Source organism: Ranitomeya variabilis, chromosome 1, assembly GCF_051348905.1.
Source record: "Ranitomeya variabilis isolate aRanVar5 chromosome 1, aRanVar5.hap1, whole genome shotgun sequence".
NCBI lineage: Eukaryota > Metazoa > Chordata > Amphibia > Anura > Dendrobatidae > Ranitomeya > Ranitomeya variabilis.
Window position 1 is genome coordinate 637,558,208 of NC_135232.1, and position 27,635 is coordinate 637,585,842.

Here is a 27,635-nt window from a genome sequence, read left to right on the forward strand (position 1 = left end):
ACTCTGTTCAGGCTTCCCCCTTCTTTATTACCACTAGTTGATGGTAAAAAAGATCCATCAATATAGATGTCCTGCTGTGCTAAGCAGCACAAAAGATCTCCGCTGTATGACAAGTCATGGGGCGGTGTACCCTTAACTGGATTATGTTTAATTTTTATTTTTTTTATGAAGATACTGTTGTTGTGGTCATCATCACATCTGGTTTCTCGAACCCCTTTTCCCATCCGACTATCTGATTATTCCCATCTTTATCATTTGTACATGGGGCTTCACTAGCCAATAACAAAAAGCTTATCAATGTTTTCTTTTTGTTCCATCATTAACTTATGTCTATTTCTGTCACTTGAGTGCCTGTCAGAAATGTGGGGATCTACAAGTCCTGAATGGGGAAAGTGCTTCATAGGGCAATCATTCATCTGGTTAATAGGAGTTCATGGCAAGAAAATGCCAGGTCTAGGCCTGCTGAGCTGCTCCAGCCTGTATATTGGATAGATGACTACTATCGGCACTTTCAGAATAAATACAGAACAACCATTATCGCAGCCAAAAATTCACTGATTGGATATATAGAGTGACTACCACACATAAGATAGTAAAAATGTATAATTTCATTAGAGTATAAATAAAATAAGGTACCTCAACAAAGCGTGACACAGAACAAGGACTTAAACAGTCCATATGTCCACAAAAGGTAGAATTAATAACTTTAGCAATAGACATATTACCCCATTATACAATAGTCATCCTAGATATGCATTTGGTAGTGGGCATATAGTGTGTATTAAATGTATAATTACCTAATTACCGAAAAGTTAATCCAATGGAGAGTAGTGCCATCCTGTCCTGAGTCCCTCACCCCGACGCGCGTTTCATGTTACTACTTCAGCCGCAAGACTTGCAGGTGCGGGGTGTCGGACATATTGTAGCACGCCGAAGACTCTTGGTTAGTACCCGAGCATGCTTGGCTAACACCTTATCCAAACACGTTCACTCGTCACTAGTCGCCTTTTCTTTTATAAAGCAAAGTGCTACTTATTCTGGAAGTGTCTGTAGTAAATAAATAAATATATATATATATATATATATATATATATATATATATATATATATATATATATATATATAGCATCGTGATTACTTGCTAATCCCACCCTCTGCACAGTAGCTCCGCCCCCACATTACCACACACAATCCCTCCCCCTCCACATTACCACACACAATCCCGCCCCCCACCACATCACCACACATAATCCCGCCCCCCCACCACACATCCCACCCCCCACCACATTACCACACATAATCCCACCCCCCACCACATCACCACACATAATCCCGCCCCCCCACCACATCACCACACATAGTCCCGTCCCACCGCATCACTATACATAATCCCGCCCCCGCACCACATTACCACAGATAATCCCGCCCCCACCACATCACCACACATAATCCCCCGCCCCCACCACATCACCACACACAATCCCGCCCCCCACCACATCACCACACACAATCCCACCCCCCCACCACATCAGCACACATAATCATGCCCCTCCACCACATTACCACAGATACTCATGCCCCTCCACCACATTACCACAGATACTCTCACCCCCACCACATTACCACAGATAATCCCGCCCCCCCACCACATTACTACAAATAATCCCATCACATTACCACACATATTCCCGCCCCCCCACACACACATTACCTCACGAGGCTCCGTCTCCCCACATTACCACACGTGGCTCCATCCTCACACATTACCACACGAGGCTCCGTCCCCACACATTACCACACGAGGCTCCGTCCCTACACATTACCACACGAGGCTTCGTTTCCCGACACATTACCACACGAGGCTTCGTTTCCCCACACATTACCAAACGAGGCTTCGTTTCCCCACACATTACCACACGAGGCTTCGTTTCCCCACACATTACCACACGAGGCTCCGTTTCCCCACACATTACCACACGAGGCTCCGTTTCCCCACACATTACCACACGAGGCTCCGTTTCCCCACACATTACCACACGAGGCTCCGTTTCCCCACACATTACCACACGAGGCTCCGTTTCCCCACACATTACCACACGAGGCTCCGTTTCCCCACACATTACCACACGAGGCTCCTGAGCGTGCCGAGCGTTAGCTGGCTGGAAACAGCTAGCCCAATATATACACGTAGGGGCAGTGCAGCACGCCGAACCCTGGCATTTTCCTGGCATGAATTCTTATTAGTGTGGATCTCTTATCCCTGGCTCTATATTCTTGTTGTTTTCTGTGAAGAGGTATTTGCCATCACTGATTTTGAATCTTAAAGGTCCTACTGTTGGGAACATCGACCAGTGCAGAAAGCCCTCTCCAGACAAAGTAACGAGTCTTCTCCATGCACAATTTGCCTGGAGAATGTTGACCATGTCCCTTCTTACCACGTAATACGAGGACCTTGTTGCAAGACGTCTTGGTATCATAGAGACTGCCTACAGGTATTTTAATGTTCTTATCCAAAACATCCCTCCTAATTCACAACTGTCTTATTTAAACTCTTAGAGATTTACCCCACATTATTCCCCCATCCAGTTTATGTAGTGCCATTGTTGAAAGCTCCTCTTACTCCTCCACCACCTTTTATTCCTATTTCAGCATCAAGCTCTGAGCGCTGGATTATTTTTCTTCCGGTGTACAGTATGCAATAATAAAGAGAAGTTCCAGAAGGAGATGCTCTGCATGGGAATCCATATTCCAGAACGGTATGTGGTGAAACTTTCTGTTTTAGATTACATTATTTCATTGCATCCAGACCCTTTTACACACCCAGTATAAACATACACGAAAGGCTGTGCGTGATAAAGTGGTGAGACGATTGCAAACCAGAGGAAGAGTCTCGATGCTTTTGAACCCATGATAAAGCATTCCAAATTCAGATAGTTAAAGGGAACCAGTCATGTGAAGAAAAAAAAAAGCGCTATTAACCTGCAGATATGGGGTTAATCTGCAGTCTGATGGCCTTCTGAACCTGCCCGATGCCCGCACTGAGAGCCCCGCTATCTAGGTTAGCTTTCTCAGCTTTGCTGCATTGCTAAATCTTGAAACTCTTTCACAACTGTTGCACCCTGTTAAACTAAGGCCGGTTTCACACGTCAGTGCCTCCGGTACGTGAGGTGACAGTTTCCTCATGTACCGGAGCCACTGGACACACGTAGACACATAGAAATCAATGCATCTGTGCAGATGTCATTGATTTTTTGCGGACCGTGTCTCCGTGTGCCAAACACGGAGACATGTCAGTGTACAGAAATGAATATGCGGCTCCACCCCTATGGGAGGTGGAGCCGCATAGTCATGACTGTAATTGGCGGCCCCACGTGACCGCTCATACAGTAGAAGCTGCGGCCAGGACAGGACACTGCGAGGGAGCCGGGTAAGTATTTTAATAACAGCGGGCGGGCGCACAGGGGGTGGGAGGGGGGTGGGGACATGGATCTTTATGTTAAACACGAGAAACAAAAAAAAAAAAAAGGATTATTCATATCTTCTTTACAGCAAACGCTGCTGCAGAGAAGATATGAATGGCGGCTTCAGCACCACGTGGGGGGGACAGCGCTTATCTCTAGCGCTGTCTCCTGCACGGTGCGTGTGGTACCCAGTCGGCACACGTGTGCCACACTGATGTGCCGCAGAAATGCACGGGCACACGGACACGGATAATTCCGGTACCGATTTTTCCGGTACCGGAATTATCTGGACGTGTGGGACAGGCCTAAGTGATATTTCTCCTTCGCCTCATTGGGGGACACAGACCATGGGTGTATGCTGCTGCCACCAGGAGGCTGACGCTAATTATTACAAAGAAAGTTAGCTCCTCCCCTGCAGTATACACCCCTCTGCTGGCTCCCAGCTAACCAGTTCTTGCTTAGTGTCCATAGGAGGCACACGGACGGGTCTGCTATTCAGACCCAAAGAACTCTTTTTTTCCGTTTTTTACTTTTTACTACGGTCGAATGGGGCGACGGATTCTTTCATGTTCCGATCTCCTCGAACCATCAACAGGCGAGCACGGGAGTTTTACCTCTCCGTATCCTCTCCTGCGACGTGGGAAGCCACTGCCTGAGCTGATTCTAGGGGCGACGGGCCCCTTCAAGGGCACCGATCTCCCCCCTCCCTTATCAGACGAGCACTGGAGTTTTACCTTCAGTATCCTCTTCTGCAGCCAGGCCTATTGCCGGACATTCAGCCCTGTCCACCAGGTTTTACCCTCGGCTGTACAGAGGCACCTTCCAGCGTGGCGTCCGAGCAGCCCCCACTGCATCACCACTGAAAAAGCGGATGATGGAAGGAGGCAGACGGTTCCTCTCCACCCCTCTTCTGCAGGGATGGTGGATGGAGGCTCCCCAACCCTGCATCGGCCTATCTACCCGGGCACAGCTCCTACCTGCAGCATCTGCCATGGTCCCTCTCCATATTGGGGTAAGTGCTCCGTGAGATTTGGGTGTTCCGACGGTCAGAGGAGGGCTCCATAGCGACTGGGTCCCCACAGAGCTTCGCGGCACTTTTCCCCTCAGTCTGCGGGTGCGCGCCGGCCGAAGCCATAACTTTAGTCCCCGGCTTCAGCCCTGTTTAGGCCGCAGCCTGGGAGGCCCCGCCCACCGCTTGCTCCCTTCTAGCGGCTCCGCCCCCCTATTCAGGCGCTTCTCGTTCCAGACGAGATCTCGGCGGCCATCTTCCTCCTCCTCCATTGCGGTCACTATTTCTTCTGGAGGGGGCTGCGGCCGGCGGTTTTTCAGCGCTGAAGTCAGCGCTATTCCAGTCGGGGGACTCAGAACCTGAGTAAGGTGAATCGGACCCCCCCCCCGGCACGCATCCCGGCAGCATTAAGGGACTAGCTTTCCCTGTTTTTTTTTTTATATACTTAAGGCTGCAATTTTCTGGTGCTCCTGCACACTACAGAATGTATAGTACAGTATGCAGGCTTGCAAACTGAGAGCTGTGAGTTCCCAGCAACGAAGCTCTCATGACTCATTCCCTGGTGACTCATTCCCTGGTGACTCATTCCCTGGTGACTCATTCCCTGGTGACTCATTCCCTGGTGACTCATTCCCAGGTGACTCATTCCCTGGTGACTCATTCCCTGGTGACTCATTCCCTGGTGCCTCATTCCCTGGTGACTCATTCCCTGGTGACTCATTCCCTGGTGCCTCATTCCCTGGTGACTCATTCCCTGGTATTTGCTACTCTGCCTCGGTAGTCGCTGGGCCCATAGGTGCATCCCCAGCTTTCCATGCCTTTTTATTAAACCCAGGACCAGCATTCCCTGGTCTTAAGGGTCCCCTAGTTTTAAAAGGGTCACATCCCCAGCATTCTCTGCTCTGCCAGAAGCCGGTCTCTTTTTCCTTAGTACTTAATCAGGCCAGTATGCCCTGGTCTTAAAGGCACAGGGCCAGTAGGCACTGGTCTTAAAGGCACATGGCAAGTGTGCCCTCGTCTTAAAGACACATGACCAGCATCCCTGGTCTTAAAGGAGCATGACCAGCTTTTTTTGTTCTTAAAGGCACATTACCAGCTTTGCTGGTCTTTAAGGCACTTGTTCCTACATTCCTCTCATGACCAGTATTCCTGGTCTTAAAGGCACGTGACCAGTATCCCCTGGTCTTAAAGACACGTGTCCAGTATACCCTGGTCTTAAAAGCACATGACCAGTATGCCCTGGTCTTAAAGGCACGTGACCAGTATCCCCTGGTCTTAAACGCTATAATCAGTATGCCCTGGTCTTAAAGGCACATAACTAGTACGTCCTGGTTTTCAAGGCACATGACCAGTATGCCCTGGTCTTAAAGGCACGTGACCAGTATCCCCTGGTCTTAAACGCAATATCCAGTATGCCCTGGTCTTAAAGGCACATGACTAGTACGTCCTGGTTTTCTAGGCACATGACCAGTATGCCCTGGTCTTAAAGGCTCATGTCCAGTACGCCCTGGCTTTTAAAGGCACACGACCAGTATGCCCAGGTCTTTAAGGCACGTGACCATTATGCCCTGGACTTAAAGGCTCAGGACCAGTACGCCCTGGTCTTAAACGCAAATGACCAGCATACCCTGGTTTTAAGGGCACATGACCATTATCTCCTGGATTTCAGCATGCCCTGCTTTTAAAGGCACATGAACAGTATTTCATCTTACAAAAGGCACAAGACCAGTATTCCCTGGTCTTAAAGGCTCATGGCCAGTAACCCCTAGCCTTAAAAGTGCATGACCAGTATTTACTGGTCTTAAGGGCACATCATCTATCCTAAGCTGGTCACCCTAACTGAGCTCTGGAGCACTCACATGCTCCCTCTCCTACAATGGGAGCCGTCGGCTAGCAGGGGCCGCAAGTATTCTAGAAAAACGTACAGGTTCTAGAAAATCTCCATCAACATTTGACGGTGATGCACTGGAAGACCTCTAAGTAGGATACCATACCTGGTTGGAATTTTATGGGCGACGGGTCCCTTTAAGGGCTCCGATTTCCCCCCACACCTTCAACAGACGAGCACACGGAGTGTCGCCTCCATGTATCTTCTTCTGCATCCAGGTCTATCGCCACAACCTGCCCTGTCCACTCGGAAACCTCAATTCTGGGGATGTACTGAGGCACACATTTGTGGCGTCCCAACAAGGAGGTTTTTCCCCCCTTTGTATCAGATGCAAGAAAGTGGACGATTCCTCTCCACTTCCCTGTTAAGAGATGGTGGATCGAGGTTTTTTATTTTTTATTTATTTTTATTTTTTTCCTTATTTTCTTCTCTGCACGATGACAGAGACCTGCTGGTTACAGTCCCGCATTCTGTCACTTGACAGACTCGCCGGGCAGAATTTCTTGCGGTATTCCTACCAGTATCCTGGCCGGTGTATCATCAATTAAGATTCCACAGACGGTCGGATAGCAGGTCTAGTTAGTTCCGTCCTGTGGTTTCGGGTTTAGCGCTCTACCCTTCCTTAGCCGCCACATGGGTTGCTTGACCAAAGGGAGAGAATGAAAGTCTCCGGGTCCCAGACCTTATCTACTTCGTTCCACAGTATAGCTGGCCAATCAAATCTTCTGAGCGGGAGACTAGCAAGGGATCGTATGTCTTCTTCAAGCTCAACCAGCAGTGGAAGCATTGGCCAGGACAGTCTAGATCTAAGGGATCTTGGTTCCAAAATGGAGGGAATGAAAAGTATCTCCATTTCTGGACCCCAAACTTCTAACAACCTTTGACAGGGCCCTCTCTTTTTTCGGATGGAGTTCCTCCGCTCAGCCACTACTTCAACAGAGAAACGTGGTTGTTTTCTGGCATCCATCGTCATCCGGGATTCTTCCCTCACATACCTATTTCTCCTCTCTACTATAATCTCTTCGCCTTTCCATTCGCGAACAGTATTTTCACGACCTGGCCCTTCTGCCTGGCTACCACACCAGAGTGGTCACAAGGGTCATGACGGTTGTCATGCGCTTCCTGCACCTTAGAAACATGGTCGTCCTGCCCTACTCGGTCGACTCTCTAGCCGCTCTACAAGGACTACGCTAAGTCGTCTATATCACTTGCAATACCCTCTCTCTTGGGCTAGCAGCTAAACTTAGACAAGTTTTTTCCTCATTCCCAGCCCAGCAGATCCTCTTTGACGATGATCCTGCACAAGAAGGATGGTAATTCTCTCTCTCGAGTCAAGGTCGTGGCCCTTCAACACGGAGCTTGTGCACTTGATCACTCATTCCCTCGGTTCATTCAATTAGCTAGGAGGGTTCCGAGCAATAAGATGAAAACGGAAGTAGTTTTCTTTTGCTCCGCTCGTTTTCAGCAAGTCAATCAGGCTTTCAAAAGGTAGTTTCTAAGCTCCTTCCTCATCCAGAGCCTTCTTCTGGTCCAATGGTTATTAGGGATACCAATGCCCGTCTTCTTCTCCCGATCATTTCTCTGGGGATCTGAACAGTACGGCCAATCCCACAGCAGGTCCACTGCCCTTAGGCGGGTCAACCATCCGTCTTCAATTTGGATAATGCCACGGCTGTGCCATACGTCAATCATCTCGCAGGTACCCACAGTCAAGCGCCATGGCCGAGGTACCTCGCACTCTCTGATGGGCCGAGATCTATCATTCGGTGATCTCAACAGTACATGTCCCTGGAGTAGAACACTGGGCGGCTGACATATTCAGCCGTCAGGGTTTTCTCCTCAAGTGAGTGGGAACTTCACTCGGAAGTCTTCCTTCACATCTGCCTTCACTGGAGTACTCCAGATGTAGGTCGGATGGCGTCCAAGCTGAACGCCTATGTACTCCAGTTCATGGTTTGGCTGCAAGATCCAAGTCCATCGCAGTGCATACTCCGTTTCTTCCACGGTACCAATTTCCATAACTCCTCTTCCACTACGTCTGAGACCTTTTTGGAAGCGGAAAAGGCCCCCAGTGATCCTGGGAGACCCGCACTGACCATGTCAGGTTTTCTCGCTTGCGGTACTAGTATTTCTCCGTCTTATTTCGTCAAAATTGGAAATATGGACCTTCTCGCAGGGAGTCTCCACCTGTAGTTCTTCCCTACCGCGTACCGTTAGATCTGGGGGACCTTAATGGTCCTGGGGATCTTACAGTACACTCCTTTTTCGATCCAGAAAGACTTTACGATAATGGAACGTCACTTCCCTTTCTTCTATGCGTTCTTGTCATCCTGATGAGTCTTCAGAGCTTCCCACTCTGTTCCTTTCAGTCTTTTTTCCTTATTACCATCTATGCATCGTTGCCCTCAAGCCATCCCATTCCCTCGTTGCCAAGGTGGTTTTGTATTCCCACTGTTGCAGGGGCATCGTCCTCTCATCTTTCGGCTCCAGTCCACACAACGGAATGGGTTCTCCATAATCTGGAAGAAGTGAGTGCTCCAAGTGGGTACGTATCGAGGACGGCGTCCTTCCAAGGTTGGACACTTTGCTTGGGCTTCTCGATGGTAAGTAGGCTTCCCGATGGTCACAGAAAGGGTTTAGCCGGGTTCATCGGCCACGTTAGCCTGGTGGATTCTTTTCACCATCCAGGAGTCCTTCCGTGCTAGATGTCAGCCTATCTCCCTGTTTCAGGTCCGCATGCATTCTTGAAGCACTATAATTCACACACTTCCTCAGATGTGAGTCTGGGCAGGCGGACTTTGCAGGCCGCCTTGGCGCACTTGTAAGTAGCGGTTACACGGCCTGATCTGATGTTGTCCCCACCCAGGGACTGCTTTGGGACGTCCCATGGTCTGTGTCCCCCAATGAGGCGAAGGAGAAATAGGGATTTTTGTGTACTTACCGTAAAATCCTTTTCTCCGAGCCATTCATTGGGGGACACAGCTCCCTCCCTATTATTAGTTGTATTTGTTTTTATCATTTGATATGTTATACTCTCATATATAATGTGACATGCTATACGCTTATATGTTATTGATCTCCTACTGCTTTTGCACCGAACTGGTTAGCTGGGAGCCAGCAGAGGGGTGTATACTGCAGGGGAGGAGCTAACTTTCTTTGTAATACTTAGTGTCAGCCTCCTGGTGGCAGCAGCATACACCCATGGTCTGTGTCCCCCAATGAATGGCTCGGAGAAAAGGATTTTACGGTAAGTACACAAAAATCCCTATATCACTGGAATCAGGGTCTCTTTTCCTACATCATGTTGCTCTCGGATGAGTTAGCAATAACCTGCTGACAGATTCCCTTTAAAGGGAAGCAATCATGAAGAAAGCACCTACTGTTTAAATCAGGATTTTTGTGTTCAATTTATTTAGAATAATGTTTGCCTTCTTTCCTCTCCATATCACAATCCTAATTAAAAAAGCAAACCACAATTTAGTCATCTGATAGTTTTCACTGTGGCAATTGTGAATTCTATAGGTTCATAGATATTTCCTGTCAATATGGGAAAAATGTTCAGCTTTCGTAGTAGAGGCAGGATGACAATGACCGGTAACGTCTCTATACACAGGATCCACCGATCACAATAGGTGATGTCAGAGCTGATCCTGCGTTCCTAATGATCTTTGCACATGTTCATTGGATACTGCAGTACAAAAAATAGGGTTGGGATCTGACCACTGTGGCTATGCATGTATTGTTTCCTGAAACAGAAAGTTAGTCTCTAAAAAGCCCCAGTGGCCAACGTGAAAAATTGTAAGATGTTTTTAATGCTGATACTAAAAAATGTTATTTTTAATATTGTATGTGGGGGAAAAAACAATTGGCACAGAAACCTGATTTTAAAAGTAGGTCATCTTTTGCTGATGGTGTACCACTAAATCGGGTCATTAGTAGTAAAAGTACTGAAATGTTAGCAGTCACATGGTATTCATTTATACACTGCTCAAAAAAATAAAGGGAACACTTAAACAAAATATAACTCCCAAGTTTTGTGAAATCAAACTGTCCACTTAGGAAGCAACACTGACAATCAATTTCACATGCTGTTGTGCAAATGGAATAGACAATAGATGGAAATTATTGGCAATTATCAAGACACTCAATAAAGGAGTGGTTGTGCAGGTGGGGACCACAGACCACATCTCGGTACCAATGCTTTCTGGCTGATGTTTTGGTCACTTTTGAATGTTGGTTGTGCTTTCACACTCGTAGTAGCATGAGACGGACTCTACAACCCACACAAGTGGCTCAGGTAGTGCAGCTCATCCAGGATGGCACATCAATGCGAGCTGTGGCAAGAAGGTTTGCTGTGTCTGTCAGCATAGTGTCCAGAGGCGCTACCAGGAAACAGGCCAGTATACCAGGAGACGTGGGGGGGCCGTAGGAGGGCAACAACCCAGCAGCAGGACCGCTACCTCAGCCTTTGTACAAGGAGGAAAGGGAGGAGCACTGCCAGAGCCCTGCAGAATGACCTCCAGCAGGCCACAAATGTGCATGTGTCTGCACTAACGGTCAGATGTGAGTTGTGCTCACAGCCCAACACCGTGCAGGATGCTTGGCATTTGCCACAGAACACCAGGATTGGCAAATTCACCACTGTGCTCTTCACAGATGAAAGCAGGTTCACACTGAGCACATGTGACAGACATGACAGAGTCTGGAGACACGGTGGAGAGCGATCTGCTGCCTGCAACATCCTTCAGCGTGACCGGTTTGGCAGTGGGGAGGTAATGGTGTGGGGTGGCATTTCTTTGGAAGGCCGCACAGCCCTCCTTGTGCTCGCCAGAGGTAGCTTGACTGCCGTTAGGTACCGAGATGAGATCCTCAGACCCCTTGTGAGACCATATGCTGGTGCGGTTGGCCCTGGGTTCCTCCTAATGCAGGACAATGCCAGACCTCATGTGGCTGGAGTGTGTCAGCAGTTCCTGCAAGATAAAGGTATTAAAGCTATGGACTGGCCCCCTGTTCCCCAGACCGGAATCCGATTGAACACATCTGGGACATCATGTCTCGCACCATCCACCAACGTCACGTTAGACCACAGACTGTCCAGGAGTTGGCGGATGCTTTAGTCCAATTCTGGGAGGAGATCCCTCAGGAGACCCTCCGCCGCCTCATCAGGAGAATGCCCAGGCATGTAGAGGCCACACACACACTATTGAGCATAATTTCCTTGTTTTCAGGCATTTCCACTGAAGTGGGATCAGCCTGTATTTTGATTTTCCACTTTGATTTTGAGTATCGTTCCAAATTCAGGCCCCCATTGGTTACATTTTGATTTCCATTGATTTTTGTGTGATTTTGTTGTCAGCGCATTCATCTTTGTACAGAACAAAGTATTCAATGAGAATATTTCATTCATTCGGATCTAGGATGTGTTATTTGAGTGTTCCCTTCATTTTTTTTGAGAAGTGTATTTGTATTCCTGTATGTAAACAGTAGTAAGCAAATGATGATACATACAATGAATGTTAATGTGAAACGTTTTGTATTTGGTTTGTACTGACGTTTTTTTTTTTTTTAATTTGTGCTTTTGTTCCATTTAGATTTGATTGTTTCTAAAAACAAAATCAAAATGTGAATATATCTTGATATTTTTCACAAAAAAATGATCCGATTGAAAACAAGTACTTAAATGTGAAACATTACCAGGGATCTTTATCAGGTTTATTTAAAATATTCCATGGCATCAAAGATCAAGATTTGCAGATAACTCTATATGCATAATTTACAGTGGGTACGGAAAGTGTTCAGACCCCTTTAAATTTTTCATTTTGTTTCATTGCAGCCATTTGGTAAATTCAAAAAGGTTCATTTTTTCACATTATTGTAAACTCTGCACCCCATCTTGACTGAAAAAAACAGAAATGTAGATATTTTTGCAAATTTATTAAAAAAGAAAAACTGAAATATCACATGGTCATAAGTATTCAGACCCTTTGCTCAGACACTCATATTTAACCCCTTCACCCCCTGAGCTTTTTTCGTTTTCGGTTTTTGCTCCCCTCCTTCCCAGAGCCATAACTTTTTTTTTATTTTTCCGTCAATATGGCCATGTGAGGGCTTATTTTTTGCGGGACGAGATGTACTTTTGAACGATACCATTGGTTTTACCATGCCATGTAACAGAAAACGGGAAAAAAATTCCAAGTGTGGTGAAATTGCAGAAAAAGTGCAATCTCACACTTGTTTTTTGTTTGGCTTTTTTGCTAGGTTCCCCAAATGCTAAAACTAACCTGCCATTATGATTCTCCAGGTCATTACAAGTTCATAGACACCTAACATGTCTAGGTTATTTTTTATCTAAGTGGTGAAAAAAAATTCCAAAATTTGCTAAAAAAAAAAATAAAAAAAAAAAATTGTGCGATTTTCCGATACCCGTAGCGTCTCCAATTTTCGTGATCTGGGGTCGGGTGAGGGCTTATTTTTTGCATGCCAAGCTGGCGTTTTTAATGATACCGTTTAGGTGCAGATACGTTTTTTTGATCGCCCGTTATTACATTTTAATGCAATGTCGCAGTGACCAAAAAAAACGTAATTTTGGCGTTTTGATTTTTTTTCTCGCTACGCCATTTAACGATCAGGTTAATCCTTTGTTTTTATTGATTGGGCGATTCTGAACGCGGCAATACCAAATATGTGTAGGTTTGATTTTTATTTTTTTTTTATTTTGATTGGGGCGAAAGGGGGGTGATTTGAACTTTTATATTTTTTTTATATTTTTAAACCCTTTTTTTTTTTTTTTTTTTTTTCTTTTTAATTTTGGCATGCTTCAATAGCCTCCATAGGAGGCTAGAAGCATGCACTACACGATCGCCTCTGCTACATAGAGGTGACGCACAGATCACCTCTATGTAGCAGAAATGCAGGGTTGCTTTGAACGCCGACCACAGGGTGGCGCTCAAAGCAATCGGCCATCAACAACCATAGAGGTCTCAAGGACACCTCTGGTTGTTATGGCAATGCACCTCTGACCCCCGATCATGTGACGGGGGGTCAGCGGTGTGAGCACTTCCAGCCGCGCGGCCGGGAGCGCTAGTTAAATGCCGCTGTCAGCACTTGACGGTGGCATTTAACTAGTTAATGGGCACGGGCGGATCGCGATTCCGCTCGCGCTCATTGCGCGCACATGTCAGCTGTACAAAACAGCTGACATGTCGCGGCTTTGAGGTGGGTTCACCGCCGGAGCCCACCTCAAAGCGGGGGATCTGCCAGCTGACGTACTATTCCGTCAGCTGGCAGAAAGGGGTTAAGTCACATACTGTCCATTTCCTTGCGATCCTCCTTGAGATGGTTCTACTCCTTCATTGGAGTCCAGCTGTGTTTAATTAAACTGATAGGACTTGATTTGGAAAGGCACACACCTGTCTATATAAAGGCCCCGTCTCACTTAGCGATTTACCAACGATCACGACCAGCGATATGACCTGGCCGTGATCGTTGGTAAGTCGCTGTGTGGTCGCTGGGGAGCTGTCACACAGACCGCTCTCCCCAGCGACCAACGATCAGGGGAACGAGTTCGGCATCGTTGAAACTGTCTTCAACGATGCCGAAGTCCCCCTGCAGCACCCGGGTAACCAGGGTAAACATCGGGTTACTAAGCGCAGGGCCGCGCTTAGTAACCCGATGTTTACCCTGGTTACCAAAAAAAACAAACAGTACATACTCGCCTTTCGGTGTCCGTCAGGTCCCTTGCCGTCTGCTTCCTGCTCTGACTGAGCCGCCGTACAGCGAGAGCAGAGCGCAGCGGTGACGTCACTGCTGTGCTCTCACTTCTCACTGTACGGCAGGCAGTCAGTGAGAGCAGGAAGCAGACGGCAAGGGACCTGACGGACATCAGAAGGCGAGTATGTATTGTTTTTTTTTTTTTACATTTACGCTGGTAACCAGGGTAAACATCGGGTTACTAAGCGCGGCCCTGCGCTTAGTAACCCGATGTTTACCCTGGTTACCAGTGAAGACATCGCTGGATCGGTGTCACACACACCGATTCAGCGATGTCAGCGGGGCCTCAACGACCAAAAAAAGGTCCAGGCCATTCCGACACGACCAGCGATCTCGCAGCAGGGGCCTGATCGCTGGTACGTGTCACACATAGCGAGATCGCTATGGAGGTCGCTGTTGCGTCACAAAACTTGTGACTCAGCAGCGATCTCGCTAGCGATCTCGCTATGTGAGACGGGGCCTTAAGACCCCACGTGCATGCCAGACCAAATAAGTATAAAAAAAATGAACTTTTTTTAATTTACCAGTTGGCTGCAATGAAACAAAGAATGAAAGTTTAAAGGGGTCTGAATAGTTTCCATACCCACTGTATAAAATAAGCAAAATCAGGAGTAATAAATATCCACACAGATAAAACGATCTTTGTATATAAAACCTAGTACTAAAAAGTCATGAGTCCACGTTATGGCACAGATTCCAGTTACTGTTGATGACATTGGATTGCAGAGGAGTTAATCGATTTTTTTTCCATTTTCATGCATCTTGTTCCAATAGCTTTGAGTTAAAAAAATAAAATAAATAAAATTTGATGGGAATGCAGGATGGTATGTACAACCAAGTTCAATTATAACAAGTTGGCAATAATGGGACCTGGACAATTAAACCATGTCTAGATTACTACAGACGCGGATGAGGGAGGGGGACCTTGCAGATAAATTAATTTGAAATATGTCAGTGTGTATGTACAGTCATGGACAAAAATTTTGAGAATGAGACAAATATTAATTTTTCCAAAGTCTACTGCTTCAGTTTTTCTAATGGCAGTTTGCATATACTCCTGAATGTCAGAGTGATCAGCTTAACAGCAATTACTGTACTTGCAAAGTCAATATTTGCCAAGAAAATGAACTTTAACCCCCAAAACACATTTCAACATCATTGCAGTCCTGCCTTAAAAGGAGCAGCTAACATCGTTTTAGTGATTGATCCATTAACACAGGTGTGGGTGTTGATGAGGACAGGGCTGGCGATCAATCAGTCATGATTAAGTAAGAATGACATCACTGGACACTTTAAAAGGAGGCTGGTGCTTGGTATCATTGTTTCTCTTCAGTTAACCATGGTTATCTCTAAAGAAACACGTGCAGCCATCATTGCACTGCACAAAAATGGCCTAACAGGGAAGAGTATCGCAGCTACAAAGATTGCACCTCAGTCAACAATCTATCGCATCATCAAGAACTTCAAGGAGAGAGCTTCCATTGTTGTCAAAAAGGCTCCAGGGCGCCCAAGAAAGACCAGCAAGCACCAGGACCGTATCTTAAAACTGTTTCAGCTGCGGGATCGGACTACCAGCAGTGCCGAGCTTGCTCAGGAATGGCAGCAGGCTGGTGTTAGTGCTTCTGCACGCACTGTGAGGCGGAGACTCTTTGAGCAAGGCCTGGTTTCAAGGAGGGCAGCAAAGAAGCCACTTCTCTCCAGAAAAAACATCAGGGACCGACTGATATTCTGCAAAAGGTACAGGGAGTGGACTGCTGAGGACTGGGGCAAAGTCATTTTCTCTGATGAATCCCCTTTTCGATTGTTTGGGACATCTGGAAAACAGCTTATTCGGAGAAAAGAGGTGAGCGCTACCACCAGTCTTGTCTCATGCCGACTGTAAAGCATCCTGAAACCATTCATGTGTGGGGTTGCTTCTCAGCCAAGGGAATCGGCTCACTCACAGTCTTGCCTAAAAACACAGCCATGAATAAAGAATGGTACCAGAATGTCCTCCAAGAGCAACTTCTCCCAACCGTCCAAGAGCAGTTTGGCGCCCAACAATGCCTTTTCCAGCATGATGGAGCACCTTGCCATAAAGCAAAGGTGATAACTAAATGGCTCATGGAACAAAACAGAGATTTTGGGTCCATGGCCTGAAAACTCCCCAGATCTTAAACCCATTGAGAACTTGTGGTCAATCATCAAGAGACGGGTGGACAAACAAAATCCAACAAATTCTGGCAAAATGCAAGCATTGATTATGCAAGAATGGACTGCTATCAGTCAGGATTTGGTCCAGAAGTTGATTGAGAGCATGCCAGGGAGAATTGCAGAGGTCTTGAAGAAGGGTCAACACTGCAAATATTGACTTGCTGCATTAACTCATTCTAACTGTCAATATAACCTATTGGTACTCATAATATGATTGCAATTATATTTCTGTATGTGATATAAACATCAGACAAACTAATAAAAACCAGAGGGCAGCAGATCATGTGAAAATATAATTTTGGTGTCATTCTCAAAACTTTTGACCATGACTGTACAGTTACAGCCAAAAGTGTTGGCACCCTTGATAATTGTTCCAGATAATGAAGTATTTCTCCTAGAAAAAGATTGCAATTACACGTTTTTTTTTATGCACGTTTATTTCCTTTGTGTGTATTGGAACAAAGAAAAACTGAAAAAAAAGATTGGACATACCGTATATACTCGAGTATAAGTCGAGTTTTTCATCACATTTTGTTTTGTGCTGAAAAAGCCCCCCTCAGCTTATACTCGAGTGAGGGTTCCAGAAGACAGAGGGGGAGCAGCAGCAGGTCACAGGAGGCAGGAGCCAGCTGCTGCGGCTAAATCCTGTGTGCACGGCTAAAGTGAATTGAATATTCACTGTTCTGGCAGTGAATATTCATTTCTCTGTAATAAGTGCGCACAGTGCCAACTGCCGGCTTCCAGCAGCTGCTGGGAGATCACGTGTGCCGCTATTTAAGAGAAATTAATATTCACTTCTCTCCACTCCATAGTCGTGGAGGGCAGGGAATATTAATTTCCTTAGTGTTCCCACAAGTGTTTGCCCAGCCGCTGGCATCGGAACAAGACGCTGTGAGGGATGGTAAGTAGGATGGTTTTATTTTTATTTTTCTAATGGTTTCCTTATGGGGCCGTGCTGACACGGATGGGGAGTAAGGGGGAGCCGTGGGTTATAGTCGAGTCAATAAGGTTTGCAAGTTTTTGTGATAAAATTGGGTTCCTTGGCATATTCTCATGTCGGCTTATGCTCAAGTACATACAGTAATTTCTCTCAACTCCCATAATGGGCCTTTACAAAATTGTGGGTAAATAACTTTGTTTCAAGCATGTGATGCTTGTTCAAACTTAGCTGTGGCAAGAAATAGGTTTGGATAATATGAAAATTACACCTGAAACCATCTAAAAAGAGGAGAGGTTGTTTTAATTTTTGTATTGTATGTGCCACACTAAGCATGGGAAGCAGGAAGAGGAAATGAGAACTGTCTGAGGACTTGAGAAGCAATATTGTTGAAAAATATCTACAATCTCAAGATTACAAGTCCCATCTCCAGAGATCTTGATGTTTCTGTGTACATCATTTTGAGAAAGCATCTTGTGGACACATGAGACGAAGATAGAGCTTTTTGGTAAAGCACATCATTCTACTGTTTACCTGAATGAGGCCTACAAAGAAAAGAGCACAGTATCTATAGTCAAATATTGTGGAGGTTCAAAGATGTTCTTGGGGGGTTGCTTTGCTGCCTCTGGCACTCTGTGCCTTGACTGTGTGCAAGGCACCATGAAATCTGAAGATTACCCAAGGATTTTGAGTCACAATGTAGTGCCCAATGTCAGGAAGCTGGGTTTATATCCTACGTCATGGTTCTTGCAACAGGACAATGACTCCAAACATACTTCAAGAAGCACCCAGAAATTAATGGAAACAAAGCTCTGGAGAGCTCAGAAGTCGCAACAATGAGTCCACATCTAAATCCTATTGATCACCTGTGGACATTTCTCAACATTTTTGTTAGGAGAAGGCACCCTTCAAATATGAGAGACCTGGTGGAGTTTGTAAAAGAATGGTCCAAAATTCCACATGAGAGGTGTAAGAACCTTGTTGATGATTATAGAAAGTGATTGATTAGTTATTCATTCCAATGGGTATTCAACCAAATATTAAGGCGAGGGTGCCAATAATTTTGTCTAGCTCATTTTTGGGGTTTTGTGTGAAATTGTGTCCAATCAGTCTGTGTTGTTCGACCCCAAGAACACCTTCCAACTGTGAAGCATGGTTGGGGACACAACACACTTTGGGAGTGCATTTCTGCAAAGGGGACAGGACGACAGTACAGTATTGAAGGGAGGATGGATGGGTCGTTTATCGCAAGATTTTTGTAAGAAGCATTTCAAGGTCCTGGAGTAGCCTAGCCATTCTCCAGACCTGAACCCAATAGAAAATCTTTGGAGGAAGCTGAAACTCAATGTTGCCCAGTGACAGCCCTGAAAACCTGAAAGATCTGGAGCAGACCTGTATGGAGGAGTGGGCCAAAATCCCTAGTGTGTGCAGATTTGGTCAAGAACTACGGGAGGTGTCTGACTTCTAAAATCGCAAATAAAGGTTTCTGTACCAAATATTAAGTTCTGTTTTTCTATTGTATCAAATACTTATTTCATGCAAAAAAGGTGAATTATGAAAAAGTCATACAATGTGATTTTCTTGTTTTTATTTTTTGACCCTGTCTCAATAAAAATTACAGATCTCTCCATTCTATGTAGGTGGAAAAACTTGCAAAATTGGCAGTGTATCAAATACTTGTTTTCCCCACTGCAGATCTCCCGGAGAATCTGCCTCCAGAGATTATTTTTTAATAAAAGGGCTCATTCCCATCATGGGATATTTGGATCAGGAGAACGGACTGTCAGTCATTATGTCTCACTCTGGTAACAATACCTTTTACTAAAAATAATTTTTGGAGGCTGATTCTCTGGGAGATCAGTGTCCAGCCCATAGATCTTAACGGTTCATTTATATATAAAGAAAAATGTGGATATCTGTGGAGTAAAACGTTGGATCGCAGATATCAAGGTATTATTTTATTTAGCTTTCTGCACGCCCATATATATAGATGGCTTAGAATGGTCAATCTTATTGACAGATTCCCTATAATCAGTGTTTCCTAAACTCCAGTCCTCACAGCCCCCAAGAGATAATGTTTTCAGGACTTCCTTACTATTGCACAGGCGATGGAAGTATTATTAAGGCATCAGAAATTGCCGCAAGTTCTCACCTGTGCAGTACTAAGGAAATCCTGGAAATATAATGTGCTGGGGACTGTGAGGACTGGGGTTTGAGAAACGTTTCCTTTTAACGGCTCATACTCATTTGCGAGAAAAGAAAAACAAGAGTAATCCGATAAAAATTTAATTGCACTCTGACCAATGTTAATCTATGAGTGCTCATGTGCATTTTTTTTTCTCTGATCGGACTGAGAAAAAAATCGCAGCATGATTAGTCCTCATATGTAGGATGAGACTCGCCATTGAGTGCAATTAAAAAAAAAAAAAAATTGCATGGCCCTCGGACCATGCCAGCGCTGTCCAATTTTTATCATCTCCTTAAAAACCAATATTGACGTCAGCGCATGCGCTGTGAGAAATTTCACTGTGCTCACAATGACGTCAGTGAGGCGAACAGATTCCATTGGATATGAAATGCTCACCTTTCTCCTTCGCCTCATTGGGGGACACAGGACCATGGGTTTATGCTGCTGCCACTAGGAGGCTGACACTAAGTGAATACCAAAAAAGATTAACTCCTCCTCTGCAGTATACACCCACACACTGGCTGCAGCTGAACCAGTTCATGCTTGGTGTCCGTAGGAGGCACATGGGTCTGGTCTTCAGACCACAATTTATTTTATTTCTATTTTTACTTTTTACTATCTTTTTCAAGGATTACAGGGGTGACTGATCTCTTCAGGGTTCCAATCTCACCAAACCAACAGGTGGGAACGTGGAGTGTCACCTCCACGTACCCCTCCTGCACTGTTGTAAGGTATGCCTGAGCTCTATTTTAGGGGTGACTGGTCCCTTCAGAGCTGCGCTCTCCCCACACAATCAACAGACGGGAACATGGAGTGCCGCCTCCACGTACCCCCTTCTGCAGCAAGGCTTATTATGGCCGGACCAACAGCTCTGACCCATCCTGGGGGAGTTAACCTCTAGGATGCACAGAGGCATCTATGGCGTCCGTGAGACCCCACTGCATCACCACTGATAGAACACCAGCGATGGAAGTAGCCGGTAATTCCCTCTCCACCTCCCTAACAAAGGGATGGTGGATGGACGCAAATTCCCCCCCCCCGCACCTTTCATACTGCAGAGCTAACCTGCAGGCAGAGCAGCTGGGCTCCGTGTTCTCCTCCAGCAGTTTTCTTCACAGCACACTGCCGGTAAGTTGCAGGCAGATGTCTCCTTAAAGCGCAGACGATCCCTTTCCTCTCAACCGTGTTACGGCTGGCGCAAGAAATTTAGGCCCCGGTTTCGGCCTTTTCTAGGAGCAATCTGAGGCTCCACCCCTGGACGATGCCGCTCCTGTAGCCCCGCCCCCCGATCTGGCACTTGTCGCTCACTGCGAGACTTCCGCACGCCGATTCTGCAACTCCGGGGGCCATCTTTATCCACCCAGACGCTGTTCTCACATGCTGGTGCAACACTGCAGATCCCAGCGGCATTTTAAAGGGAACACAACGGACTTGGGTAAGTGCTCTGACCCTGCAGCAAACACATCAGCCCCATTGGCCTTTCCCAGCAGTGAATATTGGCGCATAAGGAGTCAGGTGGCATACTGTGGTGTTATGTCGCTTCCTCTATCGGCCGGGGGTCTTCGCCAGCCTGCCTCGGAGGACTTCTCGGTCAGCAGAGGTCAACCTCAAGCGAAAAATCCACAGATTACACAGGTGCGACTGATCCAAACGCGGAGTGTCGCCTCCACATACCCCATCCTGATCCAGTTTTTGTGTTATGGGCATGTCTATGATGTTCCAGGGCGACGGATCCCTTCAGGGTACCGCTCTCCGCACACCAGCAACAGACGGGAACGTGAAGTTTCACTTCCACATACCCCCTTCCTGCACCCAGGCCCATCCCACCCTTTTATCCTGCGCCCGACCACCATCCTTGACCCATCCTTGAGGAATTAACCCTTAGGATGTCCAGAGTCATTTACTGTGTCCGTGCGGCCCTCATCCCCATCGCCCCTGATGAACAGCGGCGATGGCTGGAAGGCGGACTGTCCTACTCCCCTAGTCTGACCTCAGGACTCTAGCATTCACGATTCTGCACCAGAATTTGACTTGCACCTTGAACTAGACAAGCCAGATATGCCATTTGAGCCAATGGCCGAGCGGTTAAGCTCCTGGCTTATGGACTAGAAAGGTTGAACAGGTGACGGTGAACAGGCTCATTGAAGCCGTTAACCATACGATAAAGGTTGACGAGGACCCTAGTTCTGTCTCGGATCACTCGGTGTTCTTTACAGGGACAAAACACCTCATACGGTTATCTCCAACCACCCCGAGTTCCAGTACATAGTTCTTAGCACAGAGAGCTACCGGACAAACGCTTTGCAGGTCAGCAGACTATAGAGGCGAGATACCCCTCCTTTCCCCTGTGTTGAGGAAGGAATGGACAGAATCCGGATACCCTGAGTAGGACCATACAGGACAGTGACCTTCCTCCGGAAGCAGCAGAACTAGCCAATCAGATCTCCTTGGACGGGGAATATTTGTTGCACGCATCTCTAGACTTTGCTAACTGTGCTGCGCTTGCAGCTGCAAATGCCATCACCATCCGATGGGCTCAGTAGATCAGGGAATGGCAAGCGGACTCTGTGTCCAAAAGGTCCTTGATGTCTCTGCCCTACCAGAGCCGGTGTTTATTTGGCGACCAGTTGGATCAGCTTATCCATCGCTACAGGAGGAAAATGTACATTCTTTCCCCAGCGAAGGACTAGGCATCTCATCCGGCTCGGGCGCTCTCCTCGTGGAGTACCCAGGTTTCTCTTAAAACCAACCAATCTTGACTCGAGTCCCACAGATTTTGGCCAAATGATTGTCTTAACCAGTCGACTCTAGCAGGGTAGGCGGACGTCTACCTCTATTTTCTCATAACTGACCATCCATCGTTCACAAAGAATGGGTCAGAGACCTGGTGTCTTCCAGATACAAGTTAGTTTTCTTCCCTATCTCCGGCACGAAACAGTAGGCCCAATCTGGACCTGAAGTAACTCCAAAGGTTCCTATGTTTCACCTTTGGTGAGGTACATTTCCGATTTTATGGCCCTTCCGCTTCGCCACTGCTCCCAGAGTGTCCACAAGGTCATGGCGGCCGTCAGGGCCATTCTGCACTCTCGGGGCTTGGTCGTCCTTCCATACCTGGATGACCTTTTGATCAAAGGGCTTTCCTCTCAGGACTGCGCAGAGTGCGTCTGTATAACCTGTAAAGCGCTGCGGAATATGTTGGCGTATATAAATAAATATTATTATTATTATTATTATTATTATTATTATAACCTTGGATACACTTTCTCGTCTGGGTTGGCTGATAAACTTCAAGTCTTCCCCAGTCCCGGCTGAGCAGATATCCCTTTTAGGGATGAACTTGAACACCTCACGAGAGTTGGTACCTCGCCCTCGGGGAAAGGTTATAGCCCTTCAACAATGAGCCTGGGCACTTTGTTGCCCATTTCCTCTTTCGTTCTGGTTTGGGAGGCGGGATTTCGGCTGGGTGGTGCAAGCGATGGAAGCTGTTACCTTTTGTCCTGCTACACTTCCGTCCTCTGCAGATTCCGCTTCTGTCGGCCTGGGACAGCAATCCCTTCTCTCAATTGTCTGTGCCGCCTGTCTCCGCAGATCAAGCGGGCGCTTAGGTGGTGGACGCTACGATCCTTCCTCAGTGGAATTAATTTCTCCTTGCAAGGGCTGGAGGTCTCCACCAATGCCAGTCTTCTCGGCTGGGAGGCCGTCTTCCGATTATCAAACCACCTAGAGGCGCTAGTCACATCGGGAGTCGCTTTTTCTGATCAATGTCCTGGAAATACTGGTCATCCAGTTGTCCCGGCGGCAGTTCCATCACCTGTCTAGCAGGTCGCCCCATCAGAAGTCAGTCAGATAACGCCACAGCTGTGGCGTACATCAACCATCAGGGGGGCACCCGCAGCAGGACGGCAATGCGCGAGGTGGAACACATTCTCAGCTGGGCCGAGATGAATCGGTCTATCATCTTGGTGTTTTCACATCCCGGGCATAAAAAAACTAGGCGGTAAACTTCCTCGGCCATCAGGGTCTCGCCTAGGAAGTGGTCTCTTCATCCGGGGTCTTCTAACCGATTTGTCATAGCCAAGAGACTCCGGACGTGGACCTCATGGCATCATGGGTAAACGCCAGGGTGTCCAAGGTCATAGCTCGGTCCCGTGATCCAGAGGCCATCGGGGTGGATGCACTAATTCTTTTGTGGCGTCACTTTCGTCTGCCTTACGTGTTCCCTCCAATTCCATTACTTCCGAGGGTCAAGAAGATCAAGATGGAAGGGGATCCGATCATCCTAGTTGATCCGGACTGGCCCCTCTGGGCGTGGTACGTGCAGCTCATCGCCAACGTTCCCTGGTCACTACTGGACCGACCAGATCTTTCCCAAGGCCGATTTGCCACCAGAACTCTGAAGCCCTGTGTTTAACAGCCTAACCATTGAGTCCTAACTCAAGCTGGGTCCTCTCATTTCCCCTGATTAGCGCTCGGAAACCTGCATCGGTGCACATCCATCATTGCACCTGGAAAGCTTTTTTTTCCCATGGTGCATGGAACCCTATTGGCTCTTATCTCGACCATTTTGGAGTTTCTTTAGACAGGTCTAGTGCTTAGTAATCTCAAAAGCCTGCCTTATCAGTTTTGTTCCAGTGCTGGACTGCTTCTAAGCCACAGGTGAAGACTTTCATTCAGGGGGTCTCCCACAGGATTCCCCCTATAGAAGGCTGTTGGAACCTTAACTTAGTCCTGGGGGGTCCTACAGGAGTCTCTGTCTGAGCCGCTGCAGAATGCTCTCGGGCTCGCCCTTCATGAAAGGTCATCTTCCTAGTTGCGGTGATGTCGATCAGGCCGGTTTTGGAGCAAGCCTCCCTTTCCTGTCGAGTTCCTTTTCTAATCTTTCACCAGGACAAGGTGGTTCTCCGTCCGTCCTTCTTGCCCGAGTTGATCTCTCCCTTCCACCATAACGAGAACAATTGTCCTTGTTTTGTTCGGCACCGATTCCTCGTTTTGAAAGGGCGCTCCACACTCTGGGTCTAGTGAAGGCTCTTAGGAGGTACATCTTCTGCCCGGCGTCCTTCTGAAAGACGGACGCTTTATTCGTTCTTCCTGAGGGTCTCGGGAAGAGTTTGGCCGTTTCAAAGTCCACAATAGCCAGGTGGGTATGCTCGGCTATGCAGAAGTCCTAACGTGTCAGAGGCACACTCCACTCAGTCGGTGGGCGCATCCAGGGCCGTTCGGAACCAGGCGTTGGAGGAACAGGTTTGCAGGGCTTCGACCTGGTCCAGTCTGCACACCTTCTGGAAACACTACAACATTCACACTCAGGCTTCCGCAGATGCAGGCCTGGGAAGAAGGATCTCGCATGCAGCGGTAGCGCACCTCTAGGCAGCTGACGCTTTGGGTTCATTCGGTTTACGTCTTTCCCCCCCCCCCCCCCCGGGGACTGCTTTGAGACGTCCCATGGTCCTGTGTCCCCCAATGAGGCAGAGGACAGACCGGGATTTTTGTGTACTCACCGTAAAATCCTTTTCTCTGAGCCACTAATTGGACACAGCACCCACCCTGTTTTGCCTGAAGGCTTGAGTATGTTATTTGGTTTGATGTGTTTTACCCTTATTTGATGTCTATGATCTCCCTACTTCTTTGTCACTGACCTGGTTCGGCTGGAACCAATGTGTGGGTGTATGCTGCAGAGGATTATTTTTATATTCACTTAGTGTCAGCCTCTTAGTGGCAGCAGCATACACCCATTGTCCTGTGTCCCCCAATGAGTGGCCCGGAGAAAAGGATTTTACACTGAGTACACAAAAAAACTTTTTCCCACAACCGCGTGGCACTGAGCTGCGGAAGCACGCAGCTCACTGTCTCGGCTGCCTGACATGCTGATCGGTCACAACATGTCCGCTTTACCCCTTCTAGTTAATAAAATTTCAGGGGATCCCATGTCGTTTGTTTTTCTTTTTTTTTTTACTGTGATTTTTTTTTTTCATCCAGATGAACAAATCATTTATATACCTCCTATAAAAAGAACATTTGTGACTTGGTTGGTGACGTATTTTTCCTGCAAAAATGCTCATGTGAGGATGCATGCGTGAGTGCCCATCTTAGAAGTACCGTATTTTTCGGACTAGAAGACGCACTTTTTCCCCCCAAAAAAATGTGAGGAAAATGGGGGGGGGGGTGCGTCTTATAATTGGAATGCAGGCTTACCAGCAGTGGTGTGGCGGCGGCAGAGGTGCGGGGATGATGAGCTGCAGGGAGCGGTATGGCGTGAGCGGGGTCCCTTCCACAGGTGAGGTGACGCAGCGGCCCGGTATCCAAGATAAGCAGCAGAGCCGGGTGAATCATGGCTTTATCGGTGGCGGCGGCCATCTTCCTGAGGCCGCGCGTGCGCAGATGGAGTGCTCTGCTTCTCGGGGCTTCAGGAAAATGGCCGCGGGAGGCCGTGTGTGCGCGCAGATGGAGATCACAGCGGCCATTTACCTGAAGCCGAGATCTAAATCTGCGAACTCTGCTTAAGGAAAATGGCCTCCGCGATCTCCATCTGCGCACGCGCGGCCATTTTCCTGAAGTCCAGGGAAACAGAGCACTTCATCTGCGCACGCGCAGCCTCAGGAAGATGGCCGCCGCCACCGATAAAGCCATGATTCACCCGGCTCTGCTGCTTACCTTGGATACCGGGCCTCTGCGTCACCTCACATTTGGAACGGACCCTGCTCACGCCATACCGCTCACTGCGCCTCATCATCCCTGCACCTCTGCCACCCAAATAAACAGGAAGGGACCCTGCTCAGGTGCACACCATATCGCCCACCGCATCACCGCACCTCTGCCAACACCATGCCTCCTGTGACCCTGCTCTGCCACCGCCAGCCCTAAGGTAAGATACTGTAAATTCGGACAATAAGACTGACCCCCATCTTAAAAAAAATCTTTTTTTTCTGCAATTTTCACCCCAAATTTGGGGTGCATCTTATGGTCCGGTGCGTCTTATGGTCCGAAAAATACGGTAAGTCAATGACACAGTTGCCAAGGTAATTTAAAAAAAAAAAACACCAAAATTCTGGATTATTCAACCAAATATCATAGATGAACTGAAATATTTAAGAACATTTGGTAGGCTGCTTAATAACAATCACACACTTAAATTAAAATCACATTTTTTTTTAAGACATACAGAGTTAGAGGAGATGGTAAGAATTACACCCATTATACATAACAGCAGAAGAGCTGCTATTCAATGTGTCTGCCAATGCCGTGTGATCTGAGTTTGGTCTGCAGACCACATTAGCAACACCTCGAAGAGATTATATTGTGGGGTGGCATAATGTACGGTATTAGGACTCTTTAATTTTCATTCCATGTACACTAACAGCTCAATGTTAGATTGACTCTGGAAAAGTGGCCATACCATTGGTTCCAAGGCAAAGTGTCCCAGGAGTAATTTTTCAGCACAACAATGCTAGATTGCTTGTGCTACTGTGAGCAGCCTGTGGGGCCTAAAAGTGCTACTATGGCTTGCAGCGTCTCCAGACTTGTCTCCAACTGCACACCTCTGAAACCTCATTGGTAGGCAATTGCGCAAGAAGCTGCCGGCAGTGGATTTGGATTATATTCCCAAGTGAATTTTAGTGTGGCAGAGCATTCCTCAGAATACCATTAATAACCTCACTGATGGCAGCCGAGGTGTGTAAGTGCGGGTATTTCTGCATGTGGTGCTCATTCTGGACACTGAATAAATATACCATATATACTCGAGTATAAGCCGACCCCCCTAATTTTGCCACAAAAAACTGGGAAAACTTAATGACTCGAGTATAAGCCTAGGGTGGGAAATGCAGCAGCTACCGGTAAATGTCAAAAGTAAAAAGATATCAATAAAAGTAAAATTAATTGAGACATCAGTAGGGTAAGTGTTTTTGAATATCCATATTGAATCAGGAGCCCCATATAATGCTCCATACAGTTTATGATGGCCCTATAAGATGCTCCATATTAAAATATGCCCCATATAATCCTGCATAAAGGTTAATAATGGCCCCATAAGATGCTCCATAGACACATTTGCCCAATATAATGCTGCTCAAATGTTGATTATAGCCCCATAAGATGCTCCATAAAGATATTTGCCCCATATAGTGCTGCACAAACCTTGATTGTGGCCCTATAAGATGCTCCATACAGATACGTGCCCCATATATTGCTCC

At 47.0% G+C, this 27,635-nt stretch overlaps 1 protein-coding gene across 2 annotated transcripts in view; it reads left to right on the plus strand.

Moving 5' to 3' along the window:
• G2E3 (G2/M-phase specific E3 ubiquitin protein ligase) overlaps positions 1 to 27,635 on the plus strand; it is an 81,691-nt gene that overhangs the window by 18,318 nt on the left and 35,738 nt on the right. For both annotated transcript variants that reach the window (XM_077260920.1, XM_077260927.1), the window contains exons 6-7: positions 2,327 to 2,492; positions 2,650 to 2,756. In XM_077260920.1, the coding sequence (XP_077117035.1) occupies positions 2,327 to 2,492; positions 2,650 to 2,756 (273 nt within the window). The remainder of the gene's footprint in view (positions 1 to 2,326; positions 2,493 to 2,649; positions 2,757 to 27,635) is intronic.